This window comes from Diplotaxodon limnothrissa, linkage group LG15, assembly GCF_057381915.1.
Source record: "Diplotaxodon limnothrissa isolate DT_005_m linkage group LG15, D_limnothrissa_male_GT1.1, whole genome shotgun sequence".
Lineage (NCBI taxonomy): Eukaryota > Metazoa > Chordata > Actinopteri > Cichliformes > Cichlidae > Diplotaxodon > Diplotaxodon limnothrissa.
This window is the reverse complement of record NC_140610.1, coordinates 11,694,959-11,718,512: the sequence shown is the minus strand read 5'-3', so window position 1 is coordinate 11,718,512 and position 23,554 is coordinate 11,694,959. Positions and strand designations below refer to the sequence as shown.

The following is a 23,554-nucleotide window of genomic DNA, read 5'->3' as shown; positions in this document are numbered from 1 at the left end:
AACTGAAGTTCATTTTCTGTTCCTCTTGGTATTTTTCAAGCTTTTACTAATCTGTATAGTTCACACAAATCTTTGAGGAGTCACAGCTTGGTTCGCAGATGCACAGTGCATCTATGTTAAAGCGCAAACTCAAAGAAACGTCAGTAGTACTACAGTCCAAAGATATTACTGACCAACACAGAGTTGGTCAGTAATATCTTTATAGTATCTTCATAGTAGTCTTTTAAAGTTAAGATGGCTTAAAAGTAAACACATCTAAATGACCAACATCTGAAACATTCGCAGTGGCCTTGCAGACTATGAGCTTCCTCTTGGTGCATGTGAGACTTGAAACACATCAAAAGGAGAAGACTTTTGGAGCCATGTCCAGTAATTCTAATTAGACTACGCCTGAGGTACTGTGGTGTCCTCAGTGCTTTCCATACTGTAGTACCATGAAATAAACTTCTGTGCTGTATGGCAGATTTTGACTAAATTCCTTATTTTTGTGTCTAGCTTGCATTATGCTGTTCATTTCAGTGTGCGCACAGTTTTTTCTCTATTCCTCTTTATTACATTTGCCCTGTGGAGTCAAATTGTTGTCACAGCTCCTGTGTAGCTGTCAAGGAAATAGTTACTGTTTTGAATGGCCTCCTAAGTACAGGTGTAGTGTAATGGTGGGTTCTGGCTGTGCTGTGGAAAGCAAAGCTTCTAACAACAGGCCTGAGGGGGAAAGAGAAAGTTACGACATACACACACACGAGGGGTGAGCAGATAAACTTACTCGGTAGCTTCTTTTTAACATTTATCAGACAAATACTTCCTTTTCATTTGGTGATAAGACAATTTTAAGCTTTTTCCGAGTAATGACCGTTTTATCAGAGAATATAAACTTTTCCGTCTGTTTTTTAAAGCCTTTTTTTTCAAAATTTTCTGTAAACACAAATTACAGAACTACGATTATTTTTTTAAAAAAAAGCTGCTGCATGATAATTGACTCGTTTCCACCGATATCATATGAGAGTCCGCTCCCTGGCCTTTAGGCGACGCTGTTTTACGCACTGCAATCCAAACCAAATCCTGTGTGAAGTGGAAGTTTTTCTGATTTCCACGTTTAGTAATCTGACACCCAGACTCTGAGCAGAAGGATGGACCCTTAACTCGGCTGGGAGGACGGAAGGAAGGAGCAGTCATCCAGCGAGCAGGAGCGAGCAGAAGCGAAACGCTGTACGCAAAAAACAGCCCCGTGGTTCCAGCAGCGGAGAAGATCTGGGTGCCAGCGCGTCTCCAGTTAACTGTCCGTCTCACTCAAATGATCTCAAAGCGACAAGTTTCACTTTCCGCATGCGAATGGGTGACTTTCCGCAGCGCTTTGTGAGGAGAAGAGGATGAAGAATTTCAACAGCAGTGCCCTTCACAGCCATAGCCAGTCTACCAACCACATTAGAGAGCGAAACAGCAGAAAGTACAGCTTACTCTCTGTTTTACCGTTGCGATTTTCTCTCCGAGGTTATGGGGTCTGCATGGCTACGCTGTTTCTCTTCTGTTTCGGCTCCCTATTTTACCAGCTGAACGGAGGACCTCCTAAAATCCTGCTAGACATCAGACAGTATCTCGGTAAGAACTTTTCCTTAAAAAAACCCTCCTTCCTGAAGGTCGTTATCAAAATAATAGTAAGAAGTTGCTCTCCGCGTCTGGACATTTTTTTTATCGGTAGGAGTTATTAAGAAACGTTTATCAAAAATGGAAAGGGTCTCTTTCATGAAACCCACCGGAGGCCACATCGTCTCCTCAACCTCATTCAGCCCAGGTGGACGAAACCGATTTTCTCTCGTGCTTATTTCTAAGTGTTAATTTATCCATGTGAAGTTTGTTTTAAACCCAAAAAGACCCCCACATTTTAATATCAATGCAGACACTAACTATTGCATATACACAGCTGTGTATCATCCCGAGTCAATATCATCCCGTCAGTCTACAAAGATGTGTGAAAAAATGTGAAATTTTTTCACTCATTTTGTTTAACCACCTAAACCTGGGGTATTTATCGTCACCTTTACGCCGCTGTGAGTTCTAAGAGCATGATTGAGAGGTGTTATGGCAACTAGAACTTAGCAACTGTTAGGATTCATGCTGAAGACTGACGCCTCTTCTTGTACAGCCAGCTGGTGCGCTCCAGCCGCGCAGCTCTCATTACGCACGGCTTGCACCGGTTGAACGAGGGGTGAAAGGCTGAATTTATGCGGTTATTTAAAGCCTAGAGTGCATCTGTGGTTGTTTTAATAAAAAGCACGCTACAGTGTTGCCAGTTTTTTAATGTCAGGCAGGTTTCCAATTTAAAATATTCTGGCCTGAAGGGATTATTTTTAAATATTTATATAGATATATTTTAACATTACTTGGCAGCTATATTTCTGTCATTACAGTGCACTGGATCTTAACTACGGTAAAGTGGATAAAGTCTACTGTGTGTGTGAAAAAGAGCCCATTTGTGGCCACATCTGCCATAGACATATGTCTGAGTGTCAGCCTCTAGGATAAGATCTGTCAAGAGTCAAAAGGCAGTGTCTGCTTGTACAAGTCTGATCTTGTGACTTCAACCTCTTTGATACCCTAAACAGAATCAGATGCAAAGGTGATTTTCCAGCGAGAACACGGCCTGTGTCTTGAAAAAATTAGGTTGCATTTCTACCTATTTCTCACAGGGGGCTAACCTTTTATCACGTGATAAACATCTGGAACAGAATGAGAGTCACTTTCCAGGTCAGCTACTAATCCCCTGGGTCAGATTGGTTTCCTGTAGACACACACAAGCACACAGTCTAACCGACTGGCATACAAATACATAGGCAGACTAAAGCTGCACAATATTGTCAAAAATAACTTGGATTTCATTCAAAGCATAAGCACAGATTCCTAAAATAGAACGTTTTACCTTTTTTTTTTGAAGAGTGCTAAAATATTAAAAGTTCACACTGCAGAACATTCAACTTTGGAGCCTAATAATGCAATCTAGAAATCATGGCAGTCAACACCAGTTTATTTTATTTTAAAGTACTTGCACAAAGCTAATGCATGCATGGTGAGATAGCTTCCTTACTGCAGTACTGCTTCTAAGAAGTGCTCTATTCTGAACAAATACACTGATATGCCTAGGCTGATGATGGGGCAGATGTATGTGCTATTACCACAGACGAGCAAGCAAGCAAATTACATCAAAACACCATTAGGAAAAAAGAAATGTATAATTTGGTCCACAAGGCTGAGTGTTAATGGCTTATAGGGCATAAGCCATTGACACTCAGCCTTGTGGACCAGGATGAGGAATCCCTCTAGAAAATCTAGTCTCTGCTCCCACCTCCACGATTGATCTCCACAGCATCTCTACACAGAGACCCTGTGGACCTGAGCCTTGTTAAACAGTGACTCCACTGTAGTGTATGGAGTTCGGGAGGGTTTTTCTTTATGTAACAGCGCCACAGTGTAGCACCTCAACTGGGATGTGGATGACTAATCGTCTGCATTTATTATGATGCTGAGGCAATGAAGAACGACTTTGTAGCTGAAAGTTGTGACAGGGTCAAATCGATCATATAAAGTTAAAGCCTTTTTTGATGTTGTTTTGTTTCCTGAGTCTGAGTCAGCAGGTTTGTGACACATTTCAGGTAACTTTGTTGCATGTAAAACAGCTGTAGAAAGAGAAATCCAGTTGGGCTGGTGTGTGAAAGAGCTTGAGATGTGGTCTGCTCATTGTCTCTGTTCTGAAGTGTGAGTGGTCTTGAGGGAGAGACCGTGGAAGGAAGAAATCTAGGATAAAGGAGGGACGGTACAAAATACTCCTGTGATTGGGACTGCTTTGAACAGGTTCATAGGAAAGTCATTTTCACAAAGAGCTCACACAGTCTTCACTCTTAGTTTGTTGTGTCTGTTATTCAGAACCCAGATGCAAGCTCCAAAAACTGTATAAGGGGAAACTTCACAAATCACCAGAATTATGAGGAGAAGCAGACCTTTAAAATAAATGCCTCCTTCTAGTGAATAAAATAAATCAATTACTTTTAATATAATAGCTCTAAGCCTGGCGTTGGCATTTCTAACTAATGCACCACATTTTCTCTGATGAAGAGATACTTTATGTCTGTTGCTGTGCCTCGTTAAACACACGTGTGACCTAACTTGTGTTACTTTTGGCTGCGCTGTGCCAAGATGAAGGTGAGGAATCCTGTTGAGGTGGGTGAGTGTGGGCGTGCACGTGGAGGTTGGCAGCTTGATTTAGTGTGATTGTGTGATAGGTGTGTGGGTTTCTCTCAGTCAGATGTTGCCGGTAGGGAACAGACCTTGTTTTGTTTGGCTCGGTGGGGAGGTCGGTGGATGAGGATGTCACTCAACATGCCGTATAGTCGCAGTAACTAAACTGCCGTGCAGACCTTTAAACCTGCTGAATTTACAGCCTGCTCACCACTGTGCGTTCACACTCGCTGACCTTGTCTAACACTTTCTCGTGTCTGTCTTTCCCTCCTTTGCTCATAAACTGTATGCTGACCCAGCTACCTTGCCAGAAAATGCCTCTTCTTGCCAGGGGGTGTATGGACACGTCTGTGTGGCAAAAATCTGTATATAAATGAAAAGTTACAACAAAGTTTCAACGACTGGGAAAGAAGCGTTCTTCATATTTTATGCCATATTTTTAAGTGCTTGGAGCTGAGACAGCAAAACAGAGCGAAGCAAAATGTCCTCTTTAACTGTGCTCTTACTCAATACATGGTGCACTTACTCCTTTAACATATATTTCGATTTAATGGACTTTTAAGCAACATTTAAGTATGCACGTCTTTCTAAGTGTTTGTGTGTTGTTATAGCCCCCAGTCTTCTTGCCATGAATCATAAATGCTGAACTTGATGTGGCTGGGAGTCTTTCACCACTAACTTTGCTCTGCTTCTCAAAAGAACCCTTTAACCTTTTTAAAACACACACACGTAAATTTAACTTTTCAGAAACGGGCCAGTAAAGTGTCCAAGTTGGAGACTCTGGGGCGGTATTAGGGATTAGACAAGTATGCGTAGACACAGAAGAAGCTTTAGGGTCGCTCGGCCTCCCTTCAGTTTGTGTCATGTTTGCACCTTTGCTGGCCAGGAAGTGGTTCAAAGCAAACTTTTTAAGTGAATTCAAATAAAGTTTAGTTTGGCTGGTCAACGCTTAGTAGGTGTAGTGACACAAACTTTATATGTATATAATAAATTCAGGGAGGATGAGTTGGGAATTGCTGCAGAGAGAGAAAGGGAAGAACACATACTGTTCCTCGACCTCCTACAGACTCATGAATAATACACAACGAGTATAACACTGTGTCTTACATACCTTAACAGGGCTGAAACCGCTAATGTAGAGGTGCTTAAACTGTGGGGTGGACCAGACTAGTGTGGGTGATAACAAAGTTAAACTAAACTGAATTAATTAGATTCTAGTACGGGAAATAAACAAATAGCAGTTTGGTGATATATTGTGCTTACCTTTATTTTCTATTGCTCTACTTATATTATTGTATGCTTATTATTTTCTAAAATAAATGATGGAGTTTGAGGTGTGAATCCATTAATGGAGTAATTGTTGTAAGTAAGTCTGGAAGTTAATGAGATGGCGAGGCCTCTGTCGTCCATCAGTGTGTCTATCCATCCATCCCTCCCTCCACAATTCACAAAATTAGCTACTTTTCTTAGAGCGCTGAGCAGATTTTAGCGAAGATTGAACACAATGACCAACTAATGGATCCTTTTTCCAATTTTTATGCTCTTCTCCTCACTGAGTATTGCTCAGATTGCAGTGAAATTAGATTAATTTGTTTTGAATATGTCTAATTGAGAGGCTTCCTGCCTTCTTCATGGATTTTAATTCTCATTGGTTTGTACAGCGAACCAATGACAGCTTACAACTTTCTTTTTGTGCTTCACTACTATATTAACCTGCCAGATGAGCTACTACATCATTGATATTCTGGTGGTCAAAGATCAGATGCATTAAACTGCTCATCATTCCTTTATTTCACATCAGAATTAGGGCTGCCACGATTTGTCGACTAGTCACGATTACGTCGACTATCAAAATCGTCGACGACTGATTTAATAGTCGACGCGTCGTTTGAAACTTTGTACGATCACAAAAGACGCAGGAATAAGTGGCAGGATTTAAGAGTGTAATAACGGACTGAAACAGAAGATGGCAGCATTGCATGTACAAGGATGTCAGCTACCGTTAAACCCCGAAGAAGAAGAAGAAGAAGCAGCTGTGTCCCAGAATTCATAGCGCGGCCCAGCGCAGTTTCCAACAATGGCGGCAGCTAGTTAGTTTTAATGTTACTCTTATTATTCTTTCTGGGTCACAAAATAAACGTTTAACATATTTTCAGGCGAGAATGTAGCTGTGTAAACCTCAAATATCTGCTCAGTTTATCAGGACACCACATATTTTCAAAAGCGCTCCGACGTTTTCGGAGACATCTGTTACCCACTAGCTCGTTAGCGAGCCGGGGGCTAGGCTCACTAGCGCCGTGAGAACACCGGACTCCCCGCAAATCGTTTTCAAACCCACCGCCGTCTTTCGCTACTCTGGTTAAATATATATGAGTCACTTAGATAACTTAAAATGTTATTGTTTGGCTTTTTTTTTTTTAGTATTTTATTTGTTCCTGAGTAAATCAGTTTGTCTGAGATTAAAGTTATAGTTTTTACACAGCTGAATAAACGTCAAGCAGACAGCTGATTATCAGAAGTGTGAGATGCTCCAGAATATACTCCAGTGTCCTGTTATATTTTAAATAGCAAGGAGTTTATTAAACTTCACCGAAACAATCTGCAAATTTCATTAAAATTTAATAAACTATCATCTTGTCTTTATTTTTAGTTAGCACAGACCTTAAACACTTAAAGCTGTAAGCTAATGATAGTTATATAAGAGCAGATGCTGCTGGTGCAATAAGCTGTAGTTTTACGTCTAATGGATGATGATCTGATTAGTCGACTAATCGCAAAAATAATCGGTGACTAGTCGACTATCAAAATAATCGTTTGTGGCAGCCCTAATCAGAATAACCTTTTCGCTTTACCTTTTGCACCGGTGACCTTTACAGACCTCTAACTTCAAATCTCACCTTCTGCTTGAATTTAAATATTTTATAGTTCACAGTTAATAGTATATATTTTATGCACATGCATGCACATTTATGTTTACACTCATACTGAAAAAGCTGACAAGTTAGTCACATTAAAAAGCTTTTTTTGAATGAGGCAGTCATGTAAGTGAATTCTGGAGCAAACTCGCCACTGTAGTCACACAAATACACCCACTTCCTATTAAAGGATATTAAAAACAAGCTCTTTTTAAAATTTAAATCATATTTTGCACTTTTAAATGAGAGATTTATTGGCACTGACTCTTTGCCCAAAGTGACAGTCTCCAGGCTTCATGGCAGTATACCAAATGTCACATAGAGTGAAAATCAGGCCAGTGCTGGTCAAGCTGTCAGTCAGCATTTTCAGCTGCCTAACAGGGTTGCCAGATGTGCACTTTGAGCCTAAGTGAAATCGGTGATGTGGAAAGGTGCTTGAGCTCCCGGTTTAATTCTTTACTTAACACCTTTTCATTTTTGTTATTGACTTGTGCAGCAGATAAGCAGAGGTTACCAACCCAAGCACAGACATACATTTATTTTTAATGCTAAAGACTCAAAATAATCCAATATTTAGAATAATATTTTGCATCCATCCAGCACCTCCACCTGACAAGCCTCATTAGGAAGTGAAGGCAGGACAGCTTGGTCTACTTACTCTGTATTCCTTCTAACTGCAGGACTCAAGTGTTGAGAAAAACTACACATTACTTCCACTAGACCCCAAAATAACCCCTAACTGGCAGCACATCCAACTTAAATGCCAAAACAATCAGATGGCCCATAATTTTCTTAGGGTTGGTAAAACAAGCAGCCTTGCCTGCTGAGTAGAGTATTTACCTGCTTTGTAACACGCCAGATTCTAACTGAGTTTAAGGGTCAATAAAGGATAATCGGCTTTTTTTACTGAATGGAAACCAAAGGGGAAAAGCTTCAGTGCTTCAAATTAGAGGGGTTCGCAATGAAGACATGCAGTCATTAAGTTATTATTTTATGATTGTTACAAGTACTCCGTTAGGCATGCATTGATGATAATCTATTATCTTTTTTTGTGTGTTTTGAATTTTCAGGATAGGAAATCATTTGAAAAAAATATTTGTGTTGACCCTGTCATTACATAATGGAAGCAATTAGCATTACCAATTAGCATCTCCACGCTTGAGAGACTGCTCTCCCTCTCCAGAGAGACAGGCAAACACTAAAACAACACAGGGTAATTATCTTTCATTAGTGCATTTGTTTTTGCCACATGAAAAGAGAGCAGATGGAAAGAACATTACAAATGTACCAGTGCTGTTAAACTGCAACTGCTGTTCAAGGCTTGCTGAGCAATGATGGTTATAACCGAAGAGAAATCCCAGATGAATTTGTGGGCAATGGTTTGTGATCGGGTTTTTGCGCGGCACTACTGAGCGTACAGTGCTTCTTCTTTTTGCATGTCACTGAAGAAAAACATGAAATTTGTTCTACAAACTTGGGATGTGTCCAGTTAAACTGTTTCTGTAATGCTGTTTTCAGTGATGTTTCAGTAAATTGAGTGGGTATTTTGCAGTTGCTTTCCTGCTTTTTCTGCATATATCATGCAGCAATTAGTGCATGCTACTAACTTTAGTCTTCAATTGTATGAACCCTTTCCCCATGGTTTGTAAAACTAGACGATATTTTCTGATTATTGAGCCGTAAATGTGCTGGCACTCACGCTTGTCACTAGAGTGGCATTTTTAGGCCTGTCAGTGGCGTTTGTCATGCATATCCAAAGTTTTGGTAACCCGATGTGCACAGCATGCCTGACTCATATGCTAAATGAAAGAGCTGGAGGACCTACTGGCTTTAACTAGCCTTCACTGAAGTCTCCCTCGTGCAAACGACAAAAGGGCCACCATCATTTGTACCAGCTCAAAGGAAAATTCCCTCCTTCTTGATCTGCTGCATCTCATTTATGTTTCATCGGAGTAGCATACTTTCTGTATGTTGCCTCTTCTTCTTCTGCTTTGCTTAGCAGCAAGTATAAAAGGGCTGTCAAGGGCCACATCCCCAACACCACTGTCAAGGGCCACGTGCTTCAAGCATATCTGCGGCTTCCCGGGAGGAAATTCAAACCAAACCCCTTTGGGGTTGCATCAGGAAGGGCATCTAGTGCAAAAATCTGCCAAATCAAAACATGTGGAGCTACCCATATGGAAAAGCTATTTATAAATCTTATAAAGTTTGTATCTGTCTTGTGTGAAACTTGTATGAAAAGCATATACGAGTGAAAATAGATATAAGATCACTTGAAAAATTATATAATGAAACTTGTATGTTTTGGATACTTACTAAAACAATGTATGAAAGTAATGAGAAAGTGGCCACTTTCATGAGTAAATCATGTAAGCCTTATATGATTTACTCATGAAAGTGGCCACTTTCATGAGTAATCACATATAAGTTTTTACTATTTCTTTTCCATATGGGTACCCACTTGTGAATTAAGGAGCAGCCGAAAGTAGTTTTTAGTTCTACCTTCTTAGTTATTGATGTGTTGTGGTGTTAGTAGATGGATTCGCTGTCATATAAAGAGTCTAGCTAGCTGTCTCCCCCCATTCACAGAGCGTCTAGGAAGCTAAGCAAAGTGGTTGCTTCAAGTTTATTAAGTTTATGATGTGAAAATACCCCATAAGCATTTATAAAACGGACTCTGTTTGTTTCACTTGTTTGTATGCTGTGTAGTCAAGAATACATCCTCTCAAAAAAGCTTTGTCTTGTTTTAAAGGGTTGCCAAGTCACTGATGACGGCTGGCTGTGTTGACTTTTATGGTAGTGCTTGTGGTGATGTGTGAATGGGTGGGTGGCTCAAGGCCCGGAGCCACTGGGTGGTACCCAGGCTCATGCTTTTGAAAAAAGGTGACTACACACAGCATATCCCATAATTTAAAACATCATTGACCGAATAAATAGAGGTCCTGTGAGAGAATTAAGTGTCTGCTTACAGCGTGTAAACTGAGCTCCCGGCTTTAATCAACTCCTCCCTGTTCATTCAGAAAGAAAAGACCTTTAATCTGAATCCAAGTCCTTTCATGTCAAAAATAGAAATACAATAATTGCACCCTGCTACATGAGAATTTTTTAAGCTGCACCCTTCCTCATATCTCTGTGTCCTGGTGTTGTTAGCCATTTGGGAAGTCTCTTTGTTTACTTTGGCGAGTGGTAAATAACCCCACATTCCCCAGTTTATTGCCACAGATCATCTGAAATGTTGAGGACTTGTTTCTGCCAGCTGGCCACATACGTTTCCGATCAAACAGCAGGTCCGTCAGGTCACTAAAGTCAAGCAATTATCTTCCAGTTTTATCAAGCAACTGGACTGAGAGTGTGAAACACATTACCAGAAGCAACAGGACTTGTTAAAGAGAAACATATTTGCCCGGTGGTCAGTGAGATCAAGGAAGCCTGGTTAACTTTTCTCAGAGTGAACTTACCACATCTTGGTCAGCCCACCCTCATTTCATGGAAGTGGAAAAAGTAAGAAGTAGTTTAAAATAGCTGACTTAAATATATAGCAGGGGAGATATAGTGGGAGGGCCCAGCCCATGTTCTTGAAACCACTACATGCACTTTTGGGGAACTGCATTGCAAGTTTTATGGAGCCTGTTTCCCTTTTTAGGTTCAGCGGAGTTAAACTGGTTTTTCTGTTTTCTAGATTCAGTTTATTTGCAAAAGTCATCTTTGAGTATATTTGAGACTTCAAAGCTGCACTTATTAATACGTCTATAATAACGATGTACTACAGGCAGCTGAAGGATTTAGTGAGAATTTACTTCTTTCGTAAAGCACAATTTAGCCTTTTCTATAACCTCTAGCTTTTAAGATTGTAGGAAGTCTTTCATCTACTTCAAAACCCTGACACAAAGATAAAGCTGATATTATTACAGTTACTGGTTACATACAGTACTTAACAAATTTACGTAAGGTTTTTTGTCACAACCACCCTAAATTAACAATAGTGGTAGCTACCTGCCGTTTATTACTGCCCTGTGGACTCTGCTGCTGTAGCAATGGGAATTTCCCAACTCTGGGATTATTAAACAATATGTTATTGTATCTTACCAAAATCATTTTTAATTGTGTTTTCACTGTATTGCCACAGGTGGTCTAATACATTACAAATTAAAGTGCCTTGAGGTGACCGATGTTGTCCAGTCCAGTGTACAAGTTCAAATTTGGATATAAAAACATGAATTCTGTCATTTTTATTTTTTATCAAACTTTTTTAAAGTAGTATTCCTAAAATATTTGCGTGTTCTTATTTTTACAGATGGTCTAATACATTTGTTAGGCACTGTATATAAACAGGTGAGGGTGTCCTACACATATGCACAAAAACCCACACGTCACGTAGACGATGCCGTTATTTCACTGCTGTGCAAGTGGTGCAAATATTGACTTTATCGATTTCATTCCACTTCACGGCCCAGCAGCTTCTCCCTTTCTTTAATATGAGCTTTTCTCCCTCTATATTCTTGATATTTGAAAAAAAAAAAAAAACCACTCCTCACAGAAACTAGAAAAATATATATATTTGTGATGAGTATTAAAAAAAAATTTTTAGAGCGAGACTCCATACCTTAATGCACAAGCAAGCACTTCTAGTAACAACCTCCACTCCCCACCCGAACAAAGCTTTAGGTAGCTGGTTTATATTTCAATTTGTCACTTTGTATCAGAGACACGAGACTGAAATAGACAGACAACCACAAGCACAAACTTTGACACATTTTGGTCATAGAAGTTGTTATTGTTACACAGCGCAGTTTGTTACCACTGAAACAGCTCGAAGTGAAACCTGTGTGTTCTGCTTTCAGTGGGCTATTATAGAATCGCACATTTTAATGCTCACATTATTACATTTACTTTCGTTTTTGCAAATTGTTGGACACTCTCAGCTGTTTTTCTTTTTTTAAACCTCGTAACAGGTGAAATAAATGCGATAATGTGTCCAGTTATCATCCTAAGAAAATACAATTATTTTAGAGCGTTTGAAGGATCATAGCCCGAAAAGCATTCTCAATATGGAATGTGGTTGTCCCCAGCGAAAAGCAAACATCACCTGTGCCAAATCTCACACCTCTGTCTCAGAATGTGTTCTCCTCTGAAACCCACCTCTGTCCCAGTGTCCCTCATTACATTTTTGTTTCTTTCAACACCCTCCCTGCCGCTTATATGAAGTCAAGTGTACAAAAAAAATTACAGCTAACTTCTCATCAAACAATTCCAAAAAAGTTGGACGTTATAGGAGTCGACGCTTTTGTCGCTGTTGTCACGTTTACCCTCAAAACAACAGCTTTTTCAAGTACTAAAGCAGAGATGTACTGTAGCAGTGTAGCTGTAACCCTGTACAAATGTTCTGCTCCGCTGGGGAAACCGCATTTTCCAGATGTTTTAAAAAGACATCTTGAGTGAAAGCAACACAAAGTTAACAAAGTCTTTATCCAAGAACGCGTAGCGTCCAAGAAGTTGTTCTTTTTCCCGTCCAGTTTTACAGTCCAGACTGAGGTTGAGTCCCTATTCTTCCCACAGAATTGCTTCTACAAAGCAATCAGCAGGTGTGGTTAGAGGTGTTAATTACAGGGTTGGAGAGGGATGATTTGTATCTGACTAGTGTTTGTGTGTCTGTGTGCAAAAGAGAAAGTGATGGGCTAAATTGTAATAGTTTATACGGTGTCTACTTTTTAAAACCAGCCAGAGAGGTTTCGGATGTATCCAGTATGAAGTTAAATGGGTTGCTGTTCATAATTTAGTGTTACTTCTTACACTTACTGTGTTGGTACATCCCTTAAAAAGCCATCACTTGTCTGGCCTGGTTCATTGGCACAGATCCTGGTTGTGTAGCATTTCCACTGACCTGCCCAGAACAACTTGCCTGTCTTTTGGCCCACCACCACTCTGCTGCTGCACCCGTCTGGTTTAGACTGTGCTGAATTTGTGCCAGCTGGACCTGCCATTCCTTTGAATCCATCCATCAATCTGTAAAAACTCTAATTTTTTCACCCAAATTTTCACCAGAGGTATTGCAACACTCAAATCCTGCTTTGCTTTTTCCATTTTCTTACATTTCTGGCCTCCATCTTAATGTTATGTATCACTCCAAGTCCCCACTCACCCCTCTTCTGGTGGAAGTGTTTGCATAAACCTTCCATCTAAATTCTTTCCTGGACAGCAAACAGATGCAACTTCTGTGTTGTAGTGCACACTGCAGTAGACATGTGCGACACAAACAAATGTGCCACTGGGTATACCGGCCGTGCGATCTTGCCAGCTGGAACATTTGCCCCTAATCACTATGTGCAATTCCATTACATCCTCAACCACGCAATTTCAAAACCTCTCTTGTATCCTCTATTCAGTCGCTTGCCTATTCATCTGCGTGTGTTACTGTTTATTCATGTTTTTTTTTTAAGATTTGTCTGTGTGTGTCTACAGAAAGTCAAGAAGTGTCATCATGTCCACAATTTTGCAAATGCACTTGCGTATATTTATGTCTGGGTTCGGAGCACAAAAGATATGTTTGAGCCTCTTTGCTCGACAGCGAAGACGACCCTCAAAAATTTTCTGTCTCTCACTTGTGCGTTTCATAACAGGTTGTTTCACATTTACCATGGAGCTTAGTGTCATCTTTTCTATAATTAGCCATTCAATTCTAATGAGGTGTTTTTGAAGGGCTGAAGAAAACCACTCACCACCAGCTAGCGTAGCTCAGCCCACATTGCCAAATTAAAGAGAAGCTTGATCTTTAAGGCCAGGCTTAGCCTGAGCCAGCACTCACAGATGGTAGGCTAGTGCACTTTAGTGAGTGGTAAACATAGAAAACATTGTGGAAAAAAAGTGGAAGTGCAGGACCAAGTACGTTTGCTTTATCTTTGGCATTACATCGGAGTTACACAGCATTGTGTCTGAGTTATTTTACATATGAGCCAAAAACGCGCGTTACTGAAAACATGCAGGTTAACTTTTGCCCTTTTTTGTCCTCTCATGTCTTGTAACGTAGAGAGGAGTACTGGAAGTCTAGGGCTGCGGCAAAATGAGAGGTGCCAAAGGCTTTTACTCAGGTGTGTGTGTGAGGGTGGACACTGATGAAGAAGAAGATGACTTGTATCAATTGGCTAGACAGAGATCGAGCTGGAAAAGATGGGCAGCAGGTTAGGATGATTAAAGATATAGATGGAAATGTACTAACAAGTGAAGAGAGTGAGCTGAGAAGATGGAAGGAGTGCTTTGATGAGTGGGGAAAATGAAAGAGAGGAGGATGGAGAGAGGAAAGTAAATGAATGAGGAAGTGCAGAGGATTAGCAAAGAGGAAGTGAGGTCAGCTCTGAGATGGTTTGGACATGTGCAGAGGAGCGATAGTGGATATACTGAGCGAAGGATGTTAAATATGCAGGAGGTAAACCACAGAGAAAGTTTGTTTGACAGTACAAAGGATAGGATGAGATGGTGGCAGATGATCACATGATCTGCTGTCCTTTTAGACAGCCATAATTAGCTTACCTACTAGTTTGAGTAGTTTCCGTTTTAGTATTATGACTAATTTGGAGCCATAATTAGCCGTTTGAGGAAATGCCATTTTTGACACTTAACTTCGACTTCATTTTTTTTCAATCATGATAGTTCCTGTTTAACTCTTTTTTGCCACCAACTGGTGAAAGTATTATTCAGAGCTTGTACAGGACATTATTAGTATACAGTATTCAGTAGTATCCAGTATAAAAGATTTTTGCCTTTACAGTTACGTGCAACAGTTTTATTCTATTTTGTTCCAGGTTTTTAATCAGTTGTAGTGTTTTATGTATGCTGCAGCTGTCAGATAAATGTAGTGTTGTAGAAAGGGGGATCGTTCTTTTCAGAAGAAACCTAAAAATGCTCCATTACAGTATGAGGACCTCAAAATAAAATGAGGTAATAAATGTACACAGTTAATACCACACCAGTGATTCGGCTGCGGACAATCTGTACCAAATGTGCATTAATGGAGAGGTACCCATTGCTTAATCACACGCTATGCTGTACAAGCTGGTGCCGTGCCGGTCTATTTATAAGAGTAGAGGATCCCTCTGGGTTGGTGTAAATAAAGGGGGTGAAGGACCAGCTCAAACTGGACTCATGTGGGTTATTCTCTTCAAAAAACAATTCAAGCTTCCCCGGCTGTGTTGCTCTGCAGAGATAGAAGCCACGCCCCTCGAGTCGAGCTTTAAAAGGGTTTGTGCGATCCGGTCGATGTTTATGCTGTGGAATATTAAGTGCTTTTCAGGGTACCGGATGGAAATGTATGGCGTCCCGCTTGGCACTATATCCTCATTTGCCAGATGTCCTTTACTTTACTGCTTCCTTATCTCTTCTCTCCCTCTGTTTTCTCCTTCTGAAATCCCTCTGACAGTGCCACCTCCCAGACTAGAATCTTAATGAGTCAGACAGATTCCTGCCTTTATATTTATAGGGCGAGCTACAAGCATTTGCCTGCACAAAATCTCACAACTGACACAGCAATTACAGGTCTGTGCAGACTGTCTGCGTTTTTGAACCGTGACCAGGAGGATGTGACCAAAAATGACCACGACCTGCTCGGAGTTGCAGTTAGACACATGGAGGAGCACCGCTGTTGTGCGGCTTGGTCCTGATGTTTCCTAAATAGAGTACATGTATTGAGGTGAGAATATAACTAGGATCCAGACAACGCTGACTAAGCCAATAGTTCAGAAATTGGGTAAGGATGCAATGTTCAGTAGTTTTACGGCCCATATCAACTCATTACTCAGTACCGGGTTCAGTTTTCAACATGTTTTTAAGCCGCATGCCAGTCACAGACCATGAATGAATGCCAGCCATTCACAACCAAACAGCCTAGCCACAATTAAGAGCTAATTGTCCTAGCTGCCCTCAAATGACAACAAGCTGACCGTCAGATGGTGTTTATGAATGAAGGCTAGTTATTTCTTGCTGCAGTTCTCTGACTTAATATTTGGCCTGAATTTGAAGGCATGCCCGTGTTTCCAACAGGCCAGTCGAGGGTAAGAGAGTTTCTCTCACCTTAAGGCCTTGCTGCTCCACCACTGCGCATAAATCAACAGCGTCGGCGGGTCGATGCCGTGTTTGTTTGCCTCTGCCTTGCATGCCTGTGTACAGTAGTGATATGTGTGTGTGTGAGAGTGAGCGAGATCTGTCAGACTAAGCAGTGTCCCTGCTGGGAAGGTGGATACAGTACAAGGTTTTAGTGTGCCGCCTCTAACCTAGATGTGATAAAGGCCAAAATGTGACCACGCCTTAACACGGCACAGCACATTTAGCACTTGTAAGCCTTTCTAATGCCCTTTCCCTCTGCCCCTGATGACAACCAGAGAAGGAGTACTCTTGGCAATCCACTGTTAATACAAGGGAACCCACTTTATGACGAAAATTATGTTCTAATGACTCATAATAGCCATATATTTCTTCACTGCTTCTCCTTAAAGCTTGTGGTTTGGGTTTCATTGACAGAGAAGTGCTGAAGTAAGAAGGCATGGTAAAAAAGGGAAATGACTAAAATATACTCAGAAGCTAACAATACCACGTGTATTATCAAAGATTCTTTATCATAACCAGTTAAATGTAATATAACGTGGTAACTGTTAGCTATTGTTGAAATCCAATGTGATATTTGTCTTTTTACACTAATTACTAAAAGAAGGTTAATTATAAATGAATGTAAAACTTAAAGCCCTGTCAACTCACAGAAAGTTCCTGGGCTTAAGACATCCTGGTTTTCTGGAGCCTTTCTGGAGTTCTCCGTGTGCCTGCCAAGGTTTTCTCACCGTTCAAGGGGAATGTATATTAAGTTTTTTTTGTTATTCAAAATTGGCCATAAGTGTGGATGTGAGCATAAACGGTTGTCTGTCTCTTTGTGTTAGTCCTGCGACAGATTGGCGACTTGTCTGGGATCTACCCCGCCTTGTCTAACTCTGAATTGGATAAGCGGAAGTATGTGGATGAATGGATTAGCGATTGACCATGTGACTGTGCATATGAACATAAACAGCTGTCTTGCTTTGTGAGCCTTTTCATAGACTGCTGACTGGTATTGTCACTACTGCGCAATCTGAGCAGGGGTCTATGCTCCAAGATCTCCATGCACTTCTTATTTTATCTCTAATTGGACAGACATTAATAGAATCATAGTCAGAGTCTCTATAATGGTAAAAGTGAGTTTGGACACTGGGCCAGAAACCAAGTTTTAGAAAAAAATCCACCTATGATGAAGACACCATTTAATTGAGAGTTGGAGTAGCTCTGCTGGAACTGAACTATCTAAAAAATCTTTTCTATACCAACCGAAGCATCCGTTTTGTTATTATGCCAAAAATGTTGGCGCTCATCGCGAAAACTGTACTTGGAATTCAAAGAATGTGATCAGTACTATTACAGCCCATTCTTTAATATGACTGTCAGCTGAGTGAACTACAGTTCATAAAGTGAGCCTTATACGACAGTTTTACCTCAAATACCAGCCTTGTTTAGTGGATAATTACACTTATGTCAAATATTTAAATGACCACAAAATACATAAATGCATCAGCTTGTAAACACTACAAACTGGTTAATGTTTGGGATTTGCCGTTAAATCTGATTCCTAGACTTTGAAATTCCCCAATTTTAACTGCAGTGAGGAGCCTGTTCGGAGGCCTTCATCTACAAACACTGCTTTGCTGTTCTTGGAAGTGCGAGCTACCATCTGTTGTTTATTGTTCAGTTGTTGCTCTTTACTCTCTTTCTGGCCACTGTGGTCCATTCAGGCACCAAATGCCTGTCACTGCATTTTAACCAAACTGTTCAAACATTGTCACTCCATTTCACTTTAGTTGATTACACAGTTTTTTAATCTCCATATTAAAAAGTTGTTCAACTCGACTGATTTGCCGTGAACATGTTTTTGATTACACAAGCGCGATATCTGATTTCTCAAGTGTTCTTCAACAAGTGTGTTAAAGTTCTCTTCTTCACTGGCTCAGATCAGCGTCACCAACATGTGGTCCACACATGGCAAGTGCGCTTTATTTGGCACCTGATGAGAATACGGAAAAAATAGCGCGTATTGAGAAGCGAGCGTCCCTGCCTGTGTGCGTGGAGCGTCAGGAGGCAATGGAATGATGTCATGTGGTACAAGGTGGTCTGCTGCAGACGCACATCCTGTGGCTTCTGTTACCAAAACTGCAAAATGTCCTTGACTTGCATTTTAAAATACGCAAGCATTTTTCCTTTTTTTCATACGCTGTGAAACACACTCACACAGACGCATGCACTTTCTTTTTTTTGTGCCCCCTAACTTCCACATTCACTTACATGCATATATACCCCGAGACAAGAGAGCCCAAAACAAGGGAGTGGCCATGTCCTGATCCAGCAGTGGTTTAACCTGGCACTGACCAGTTCTCTAGACCGATGGAAGCTGACAGCAGTTTCCTTCAAATGAGTATTTATGTAACAGATGATGCATGCTTAGAGGTCAGGGCCCTGCCACCATCTACTGTGTGATTAGTGAGTGGTTTGGGGTTTCGGTGACACATGCGAATACACACACGTGCATAAAGGCACTCATCGCATACATGTGAAGCTGACAAGCTGACCTTCATGTGCATGCACATGCCTATTTTCTGATTGGACCAAGTCTCAGTACAGAAGAACACATACTCTATGTATGTGAAGCACATGCCCACTGGCAGCTGCTGTACTCTACAGCTGCACATCACTGCTGTTTATGGAAAACAGTTAAATCCAGAGAGGGAGACTCATGGTTTGGATGAGTTTAATTCTTCTGAAGTTGCAATTAAGCTAGAAAAACATTTCCAAAATATGATTATAATGATGATAAATTAGCTTAATTAAAGCGAAGCAATTACCTCATTATGATATCTGACTAGCTGTGTGTGTGTGTGTGTGTGTGTGTGTGTGTGTGTGTGTGTGTGTGTGTGTGTGTGTGTGTGTGTGTGTGTGTGTGTGTGTGTGTGTGGAAAAAATCAATGGATTTTGGCTCCTTTGTGTTGTCTGTGTAGGTTCTCCATTATCCAGGTCAAGTATACTTAAAGTCCAGTCACCTTCTTTCTAAGCTCCGTAAGGTCCTTTGTATTCCTTTACTGGCAGTTTATGATATATTTCTATGTCTATGAAATTTCAATTGCTGTAGTTATGTTTAAGATTTATTTTTATGAGACTTATTTTTACAATACTTTGCAAAAGTGTTGAGTTTACCCCTCATTTTTTTTTAATATTTCGCTTGCAAGTAGCCCGACTTTATTTGTCATTTTTAAAAAAATGGTCTTGAGCAATAGTTCTCCTGGCTTTCTGAAGCTCTTTCAAAGTTTTTCTGTGGACACTGACTGCCCGTTCACATATTTTTAGACCAGTCCTCTTGCCTGCCCATTTTCAGAGGACATACTATCTTAATATTTTTTTGTTAAACCACTTAACACTTACCTGTGAATCATTCAAGCATGAAAAAAGCTCTTAACTTAAACGATTAGCCAGTGTTGTGTCTGCCCATAACAGAAAACTTATCAACAAACCCATTTAAAATAGTATCTTTAAAGTACCATGTTGTGTAACTGTATTCGCTTCATGTAAGACAGGTTGACAGGCAGAAAATGTTATTTTTGCACCAACCCGTTATTTCCAAAGTGCTATTGGCTGAAAACCTGGCATATCTCAACACACTGTGCAGTGTGTCTATTTTAAAAAAATCTGATGAAGCTGGACAAGTAGAGGACAAATGAATAAGTGACAAGCCTAAAAGAAACGATCTATATAAAATGAGCATTATCTGAAAGTCACGTCCTTATGAAATCCAGCAAAGACACGAAAGAGGACCTGAGAGATGGATCTGGCCTCTAATCCAACTGCTGTTCGCTGAAGCCTCATCAAAAATGATCTCAGTGGAAGGGTGGCTGTCAAGAAGCTATTTTTAAGGAAGGGGAACGGGGAGAAAAGGCTGAGGTATGCCAACTTCATAGGTTTTGGACTGGAAATAAGTGGCAACAGGTCTTGTAGAGTGATGAATCTAAATTCAAGTCAAATCGTTGACAGTATGAAATCAGGAGAGAGATACAAAAGAGTGTCTACAGTCATCTTTAAAACATGTTAGAGGATCTTTCATGATTCTGATCTACTTTTCAGCCAGTAATATTGGGGATATTTTCAAACTGTATGGAATAATGACTGTAGAAAAGTACAGTCAGGTTTTAAACCACTGTACAATGCCATGTGAAAAGTATCTGATTGCTAACAGGTTCTTTTTTTTAGAAGGATCTATGACAATGATCCCAAACACATTGTCAGTATAGTAAAAGTATACCTGAATAGAAAAACCCAACATGGAACACTATCAGTCGTGGTTTGGCCTCCTCAGAGCCGGGATCTTAACGTTATTGAAGCCGTGTGGGATCATTTTGATAGAGTAAAAGCAGCTGACAAAGAAGAGCTTTGAATGCCCTTCTAGAACGCTGGAGAACTATTCCTGAAGACTAGTTACACAAATTAGAAAAACAGCGCTTGCTTTTTTTTTCTTGACGAATAAGCAGATATGAATAGTGGATAAACTTGCTCACATGGCTAACTGACCATTACATATGTCAGTAGTGTACCTTATATCTGGAATGGATCACGTCTGTGCTGAAATCACACCTCTCTGTGTCAAACAGAGCACTGTAAAAGTCCTAGAAAGGTCTTTTGTTGGGGCCCATGAGAAAAGTCGCATGCTTCAGTTGACCACAGTCACATACTGTGTAGGGCTCTCACTTTTTTCCCCCCCTCTGGAAATATTTTATGACATGGTCTCAGTTTTGACAAGGCATCCAAAAAGCTATTACAAGAACCAAACTTTTTCTGCACTATAAGTCTCTTATTCCATTTCATCATTTCGCTGTGCATTGCTGTTACATCTACCTCCGTCTCATCATTCTTTGAAAAGCCTTTATGTTTCTCTCTTCTTCTCTCTTCTGCCCCTCACTTCAGTGTGAGACTTAGCACCACACAGGGGTGCTTTATGCAGTCTGTTTGTTCTGCAGGACCAAGCGTCAGCTCTATCCCGGCCTTGCTGGTGAGCGAAGTCTGATGAGAAATGCTGCTACTGCGAGAGATAGACAGCTACTAGATATTAGATCTGAGACTCGAGCGGTTCTGTGCGTGTGCGCGAATGCTTGACAGACGTACGCCGACACACATGGACACACAAATTGTTATTATTAAAGTGCTGTCGTAGCTTATAAAAATATAAAGAGGAATGCATGTATCTCTCGCCATCGCTGAAAAGACGATGATTTTTTTTCACAGCTGGATGAATTTCTGAGCCAGCACATCTGTCAAGAAGCAATAAAGCACCATCACACTCCCTATCCTATATACTTTTTAATCATTAGATCCATCAGGTATCATTTTAGATAACTCATGAATGAGTTCCTAATTTTCATTAACATTCAGATAAGTACATATGTACTCGTATCTAGGGGCTGCTGTAACAGTGTGTGTGTACGTGCATGAGTGCACTTCCTGGTGGAATCTGTATGCTTTTCTCTGTTGAAGGCACTTTGCAAAGGTCATTGGAAAACCCCTAGATTTCAAATATTGCAATTCATCTTCTTCTGCTGACCTCCAGAAAGGGCTCACAAACTGATTGGGTAATAATTTCTTCCTGTTCACTGTCTCCCACTCCACCCCTCTTGATCCTTCCTCCTGACTTTCTTTTCATTTCCTGTGTGCTGTATAGTATAACACCTGCTTTTCCTGAATCTGTTTTGTGCCACACAACGAAATGTAATAAATCACAAACTCCCTCTCATTCCTCCTTTATATAGCTTTTTTTCTTACCCTTTCTCTTACATCCCATTCTAGCATTTTCCTATTTTTCCATCCAGAACTTTATCCAACCCCCCAAACACCCCCACAGGGCACGTGGCAGAAGGCGATTTACATAGCACACCACAGACATTCATGGATTTTTGTCTGAGAGCTTGCATGCTCTGTTTTTCTCCTTTCAGGGTTTAAGAGACCATAATATGATATGTGGTTGAAGAGAGTACATTGACATTTGGGAAAATGCACATTTGTTTTCTTGCCAAGAGTTGGATAAGAAAATCGATACCACTGTTGTGTTTATGTGTGAGCTTCAGCCAGTGGCTGACTTGCTTAGCTTATCATAAAACAGGAAACAGTGACAGGAAATAGGAAAACAGCTAGTCCGGCTCTGTCAAAAGATAATAAAATCTGTTGATGTGCATCTCTAAATCTACTAAGTGAGATTCAGATGGACTAAAAGTGTTTGGGGCTTTTTTCACCCTTGATTAAAGCAAGGCCTTCTGTTTCCCATTGCTTTCACGCTATACATTAATCTAAACTAACTGTTTCCTGGCTCAAATTCAGACTTCCCGTAACTTACAGACTGGGAACTTGTAATAGTTTTCGTATCGTTGAGTGTGACAGTGTTTAATTTTCCCTGCATTTTTGAGTCAATCTTCTCGAGCGTTCAGACACTTTTCCTGATTCTCTTTCAGATCCTTTCAAGCTAGCTGTTCTGTGCATCTATAAATCTTCAAGGCTTTCTTGGTGGCTACACGCACATCCGAGCATAAAACCTAAAGCAAACAGATAGCCGGCACTCTGTGAAAACACACCCAGTAGGAGAAAATTCTTCAGGTTTAGACTCATGAGCCATTTTTGAAATTCTGTGCGACACTTACATGTATGTAGCAAAGTTCCTTGGCATTTATAAGCAGCTGTTTCTCTGGCTTAAGGCTGCTTTTCTAGTTTGATCAGTGGCTATGTGGGAAAAGAACTCTTCATGACTAACAGCATGACATGCCAAGAAAAACAGAAAAAACACTAGATGTTTTTATTATGTACAGGAAGGCATGAGTACGCACCCAGCTCTTTGTCTTTTGACATGTTTATCTATGCTATGCCTCAAACAAGATTCAGAAGCATCACCACTGATCCCAAAAAGATGTGTGTAGGATGTTTAAAGCTTCAGCAGCTGCATGGTTGCAATAACGTATGCGTATATTTTTAAAAAAAAGTGTGTTAATGAAAAATATTCAAGGGGACCAATTATGCCCCTCATTCCAGCTTCTACCTTTATTCTTTATCAGAGCAGTTATGCATGATTCATAGTGCAAAATATTCCTTTTTCATCTTATTCTATTCCTTAGGGGATGAACTGAAGGCTTGTACTATCTGAAAGAAGCTGTCTTAGCACCTTTTATTGTCTGGTAATTTTTCCTTTAAGCCAACTTAATTTTGATTGGTTCCTTCTTATAAACAGAAGATTTGAACCGCAGGTGGGTGAAGCTACTGAAACCGAATGATTACGACAGTCTGAAGCCCGAGCTGTTGTCTCACAGAAATAACTTGGTCATGTGCAG

General features: G+C 40.4%; 1 protein-coding gene across 1 annotated transcript in view; it reads left to right on the top strand.

The window, feature by feature from the left end:
• Positions 1–1,176: 1,176 nt before the first annotated feature.
• Positions 1,177–23,554, top strand: part of usta (uronyl 2-sulfotransferase a) — a 57,458-nt gene continuing 35,080 nt past the window's right edge. The window contains exon 1 of the mRNA XM_085372781.1: positions 1,177–1,596. Within this exon, the coding sequence (XP_085228907.1) occupies positions 1,368–1,596 (229 nt within the window). The 5' untranslated portion in view covers positions 1,177–1,367. The remainder of the gene's footprint in view (positions 1,597–23,554) is intronic.